Consider the following 6640-nt stretch of genomic DNA (forward strand, 5'->3'; position numbering starts at 1 on the left):
GTTTAGATTGAATGGTAATTTATAATCAGTCACAAGAACGTCGAATCTGAATCACTTGAAAAAAACACGGGGGTGCTTAACTTTTTTCAAGGTGTATATTTAACCTTAGAAACAGTTAGATAATAATAAAATAAATAATTTTATGATATTGATAGGTAAGTACAAAGTGGAAGTAATATTTGAAATTCACAACATTTCAACAGGTTAACTTAGTTAGCATCATTAAGTTCACAATCTCAATAGAATACAAACCATTCAAAATGTAAACGCAATCAAGTAAGGAATACATCAGCGCCGACAGAATGTCACCACTATACATAAATAAGAGATACCATTGAAACAGCAATACTTAAAACTTATGAGCAATAACAATATTAGTGCGAAGTAACAGAATGTGAATAATTGTATGTGAAATGATGTGAAAGTCAAAATATCGCTTGCAAGCACACACATACACCTATATATCACTATTAAACTGTTTGTGATTTATGTGTAGACATTCTCTGTGGTGCATGTGTGGTGTTTTTACTTTTCACTTGAACATTTGGGAAGGAGCTGCAAAATAACAGGAGCACTAACAAATGCTGTATTACAAACCTAAATCAGTTTAAATCAAAATAAGATATTGAAGAAAGGTTTAAATTTAGTAAAATAATCTTTATTTTCAGCACAAATACAATTCAAAGCACTTTAATAAAGGCAATTTTATCAAACAACTTTATCGTAGTGTGTACACGTTATCGATTGAGAAATCTCTGAATCAGAATAGTTCTGAAGTTCTGCTTAATCGATGTTGTTGTTTTTTTTTCATTTTGAACAGTAACGATTTGTAATAGAAAACACAAGTCTTTCGTGACTAATTTAATCCTGTACGTATAACTAGGATGAAGATAACTTAATGGTAGGCTTGGCAGACTTTCTATATTAAACTCTAAAGGGCTGAAATCATACTGAAAATTTGAAAATACATACTTTAATGAATAGGATAGAAAACTTTAAATTTCCCTTCCACTCTTTAACTTCAGACCAACCTGGTGATACATAACCATAAATCTTAAAAACAAATCAACCAAAAACCCAACGATACAGTTTACCTTCTCTGGGATAGAGACATCCACTCATATATTTGCTGTGCATGGCAACATGTGAACAGGGGAAGAGAATCCTGGTGGTTGAGTAGTATCTGGAATACTGTAACATGACACTTTTGCCTTGAATTCCAATAGATAGATGGCCTCTCAGAGTCACTCGGTTTGTCCTTCAAGGCTAGGATCAATCAAGTGCCAATATCTGACATCTTCAATGGGTGTTATGGGCATTATGTCCGGTGTTAGTGTGTAGTGCTTGCAAACCCTGGCTTAGTTACATTGCTCTGGTTTGATAGTGTGGTGTGTTCTCTTGTTTAACTGCGTAGGGGCGATGTTAGTGGGTACTGAATATTTTTCCTTTCTTATGAACCTTCTACAATCTAAATCAAAAACAAAATAGTCATTGGTAAACGACCAAGGATGGAAGACTCTCAAATCACACAGCCTCCTCTTCCAATAATTCATATACCTCATTTCCCAATATTGCATTCTCTGTCAGACTGGCTCTCCAAAATTGGTTAATAAATTTATGTCAGAGGACGTATTCTTCATAATACCACGACAAAATTATAGCAAACTCCTATTTAAATCAAAGTGTATTGGGGATACGCCCATTGAGGTTACTCTTTATAGGCTACTACTTTTAATTCCTCTAGAGTAGTTATTGTTGAAGGAAATCTCGTTAACATCCTCGAGTCAGAGCTTCTCTCTGGTGTCTACAATTAGCACTGAGGAATATCTTCATTCGAAAACACGGTTGTGGCGTTTACAACACCAAGTCCGTCTGCTTTACATTTTTAATCATCTTTTGTGCCTTAATTGTAACCAGTTTGAACACTCCAAGACTGTTTGCTGTAGTTCTCTAACTTGTGTTTATTGTGTGGGCAGAGACAATGATAACAATGGGTGCCAGTTAGAGCCTCACTTTGTCAATTGTTCATATTCTAGATTATGTCTTAAATCTACAGAAGATAAATAAGCACAGTGAGCTAAAACCTCGAATCACATTTCTTATCCAGAGGCTAGGAAGATGGTGACATCTCTTCCAAAATTGACATATGTTGCTGCACTCTGTTCACAGAAGGGGTGCAGTCTGATTTTTCTTTGCCGCTCACAAGGTGATCTCTACCTGTGTTAAGAGTATTCTGTCTTCCATAGATCGGCACGTAGACAAACCCACGTATACTTCAATATTCGTTGTCACCTCTGACAACAGTGAATAACCAGGTCCATGATATGGACACGTCCTCATTTATTGGAATCATGTTCACTGTCCTTTTTGCAAATAGATGACCTATTGCTCTTACCTTTAGCTTTCAACTCCAGGTATAATTCACTTAAATGGGTCTGATATTGGATAGTAATATAGAATCTGATGGTCATCTAATCCCACCATGGATTGCTACTGTCCTCACGTGATATCTTATTTGAGTCATCTAAAGAAGTCGCATACTCCCAACTGGAATTACCGACTTTTCTAATATGAACACCTTTTGAACCATTCTTATATTCACATTTTTTATGGACGGTTCGACATTCAGTGACACTGTAGGCTCTGTTACGGTTTGCTGTGACTCTGTGATTGTTCACAGAATCTGCAGATTCTGTGTTTAATGCTGAGTTGAATGCCATTTAACTTGCTCTGGATCATGTACGATTTATAAAGACAGACTTAGCTCCTTCAAGGCCTTATAATTGCTTAATCATATCTCACAAAGTTTCCTTTTTGTTATCATCCATATCTGTTCATTTTGTTATTCCCAGGCCTGCTTATATTTATGGGAATGAACTCACTGACACTGCAGCAAAATCAGTCTGCACTGGTAATATAACAGCCTTGCCTGTTCTTTATTTGGATTTCAAGGCAAGACTTCACAACAGTTGAAAGTCGATTTGAGATTAGCAAAAATAAACTTTGTAGATAAAGCCTATTCTTGCTGTCTTGTCATCTAGTTTATGTAGAAACAAGAGAAATGAAGTTCGTCCTGGCAAAGCTATACATTGGCTACAGTTTCTTTCATATCATTTATTTTACATGGGACTGTTCCTTCAATGTTTAGGCTTTGTGCCACTTAAGATATAATTCCCCATGTTTTATTTTTACGCCAGCAGTGGCGTCATTTTAGACATATTTTACCTCGAGGTTTGACTTTGATGTTGGACTGTGTCATTGGCGATGGTGACACTGTCCAGATTGATCGTGTTTTTAGCGTGTTGTGGATTTTAGGTCTTTTTAAATCTAATTATATTTTTAACCTTGTTTAAGAAATAAACAAGAACGTTTTTGATATCATATTTTATAATTGCTTTCATACTTTACCTTCCTTTCTTTGACTGTTTTTTTAATGAAATATATCAAACTGTTTGGCCCAGATAGCCTTGTTACTTTGTGCTGTAAAACTCCAACACTCACTCATCCACTCACCAATCAAAAATTAAACCACATATCTGTCAATTATCTTACCCTTACCTCTGTAAAATACTTTTTCAACAATGCAAACAGATTAAACAAACGATCGAATTAAAGCATAATATTTAAAGCAAACTGAATATAATACACTCAACTTTAAAACAAGTTGCAAGATCAGTACTGAATTAAAACAGAGAAATACCCTTTAACAATGACAACAAATTTTAAGCACACAAAGAAAATTCTTTAACATTGTTACAAATTTCGATTACAAGAAACAAACTCGTTAATAGTGATAGCAGGTTTAAGTAAAATCGTTTACATAAAAGCACATCAAATTAAACATCATACAATATGACCAATTAAAATCGGTACACAAAATAAGCTTTTAACATTAACTATAAAAATAACCCTTTTCACAACAGCATCATAAGCCCGTTTTAATATCAAAATGCACATAAAGTTATAATACCTTCTTACAGTAAATGCAAAGAAGAAGCAAAACCCGTTTATAAATTCATTTTAAATTCCAAAATAGAAAAATTTGTACAATCCTTTGCAAAGTAAGACATTTGCATTTAATAAAACATAGAATACCCTCAATTAACATGATACTATATAATAAATTAATACACATAGTATTAATACACAAACAGTAATAATAATAATAATAAATCGTAAAACTATATATATATTCAACATTGATTTATGTCTGGCATTGGAAGTCTTGGACTCCCTGAAGAGCCTTTTTAATCTGGATCAGATCAGATTATACATGGTGCCCCTCCTTATGCTTCTTGGCAGCGGAGTTTTAATATTAATCATCTCAATAGGCAGTCTATTTGTTATTGCATGACTTGCAAATGCCATTGCAGGGTATGCTTTTCTATGCAACCAACACAGATCATTGGCATAGGCTTCCAAGTTCTCAAAATGACTTCTTCATCAAACCTTGAAATAGGTCTGATGGACTGTTTGATTTTCCATCCATTCATGTCATTAGTACATCTCTGAAACAACTGTGTCCCAGTTGTGCTTCGTCCAAGTGCTCAATTGTATCCAGGACGGAACTGCCAAAATTTAAGGAAATGTTTTGTATTGACTTTTCCCAAGTCCAACCATTCCGGGTAGTCGCTCATCTGAAATGCTTCGAGAAGTGATCCAGATCTTCTCTAATTTATTTGAAGTGCATTTGTTTATCTTCTATCACGGTTACCTGTGGCTTCAGGGTTAATTTCTCACGAATGGCCTTTCAACTAACTCTGGGCTGAGACATCCTGAATGTTGAGAGTGGGCTTGTACAGGAACCCTTACACTTGGATAGATCTTAGGGATCTGTCCAAAAGTCACAGAAGGATAAAATACTGAAGGTAGCACATCCATTAGCTCTGATTGACTCCAGGCTTCTTCATCATCCATGACTGCCCTGATAGCATACCTCTTGCCCCATGGGTCACCATATTCTCCAGTTTGTGCTGGCTGTTTGTCTACTTGTGAAACAGCTCCAGTTGGTGTAAACCGCCCACTAATGGTACCTCCATACCCTCTCTTCTAGTTGGGAATGGTACTGACCAGAGTCGAAGTTAAACTACTGTGGCTGGTGAATGCTTTGGAATACTATAAGGGTTGCCCCATTCCGTCTTAGACGCAATAGGCCGAACACAGCTAGGATGGTTCTCAATCACTTTTGCTTCCTGTGTACTGAGGTCAAACCTTAAGAGAAAGATCTGAGTGGGTGCTTTGAACGCATAAATTTCTGGCAGTCTCTGATCTCAGGCTTTTGACAGTAGCTCATGAGATGTCATCAACCTTTGCAGCATTGGCGAATATCCTACACCCAGGTACACACCGGTATACATGTTAACACGTGACTGAGAGCCACTCTCACTGCCTACAATAACATCATATTTGTTACAATTATATAGCTTGTAAGTTATATATTTTCCCAGATTTTACTGTTTATAGGCTAATCTGATCCCTTGCAAATACATCATAACGTCAAAAATTAAATGACTTAGTAATTTTACTAATGTTGCACAGTCTTGAAAGTTTCTGGAAAAATTCTATTTAAAATATGTTTTTGAATAAACGACTTTTAATAAAAATATGAAGGACACTTAGAAATATGATGAGGATGCCATGAGGTCTAAAGGACTAAAGTTCCAGCCTTGTTCAGCACGGTAAAAAATAATCACAATAAATTGGGTTTCTTAATCAAAACTTCTGTAATTTTTTCACAATTCTGATGTAGAGAAACAAAAACATTTGAGCTTGAACGTGTTTAAACGTACTAGAAGGAACTTTAAGTGTTCTTTTAATTGAGTTAAAACGTTCTGTAATATAAAAGTTTTTAAAAAATTTGCATCTGATTTCATAAACTTTTTATAGTCAATGTGCCTTAAAAAAATCCTGCTTAATCATTTACCAGGGAAAAAGGGTCATTTATGCATTTTAACCAGATTTCAATAATGGTGTGAAGTAGTTTCTGGTGCAATATTAAATTGCGTTACCCTCAGTCTGTTCCTTTTTACATTAATCTCTGATCGGCTTCTCAAATATGCGATTAATGTGTGAACCATAGTAGAATGAGGATTGTTGTTTCCAATTGAAAACATTCAAGGCTAGAGCTTAAGCATGAATCCGAGTTTTTATTTTTCTTAGCTTTTGATTTTGATCACAAAATGAGTAACAATGTAAGTACAAACTTGTGACAATATAAATCTTGATCAACCGGATACACTAGTTATATCAGCTACTCAAAACTGTTGTAACGATCACCTGTAATGTAGGAATATATAGTGTAAAAACATGTATATTAAATTAAAGTATGGTTAAAGCTTCAGAAATGTCTGTAAAACACAGCCATTTAATAAGTTAATTTACAATTGTAATCTCAACAGGTGCAACACTAAACTTATTAACACGTGATTGCCTGTGAATATTGCTTTATTAGTGGAAATTAGTTTAAAGAACTGTTTGAACTTTATTCAACACATCCTGCTATTGCACATAAATTTATCAAAATATCCGCAAGAAGATCTCACAAAGCTGAAATCATTCAATTAAGCAACTGTTAACCTGAAAACTAGGAATACACATAATAGCATCTGAAAAAGATTGGGTTTCTTGCTAGACAACTGTT

At 34.9% G+C, this 6640-nt stretch overlaps 1 protein-coding gene across 1 annotated transcript in view; it reads left to right on the forward strand.

Moving 5' to 3' along the window:
- LOC111087223 overlaps nucleotides 1-2973 on the forward strand; it is a 20726-nt gene extending 17753 nt beyond the window's left edge. Inside the window, exon 6 of the mRNA XM_022393159.1 lies at nucleotides 2853-2973. Within this exon, the coding sequence (XP_022248867.1) occupies nucleotides 2853-2973 (121 nt within the window). The remainder of the gene's footprint in view (nucleotides 1-2852) is intronic.
- Nucleotides 2974-6640: the final 3667 nt, after the last annotated feature.

This window comes from Limulus polyphemus, unplaced genomic scaffold, assembly GCF_000517525.1.
Source record: "Limulus polyphemus unplaced genomic scaffold, Limulus_polyphemus-2.1.2 Scaffold1897, whole genome shotgun sequence".
NCBI lineage: Eukaryota > Metazoa > Arthropoda > Merostomata > Xiphosura > Limulidae > Limulus > Limulus polyphemus.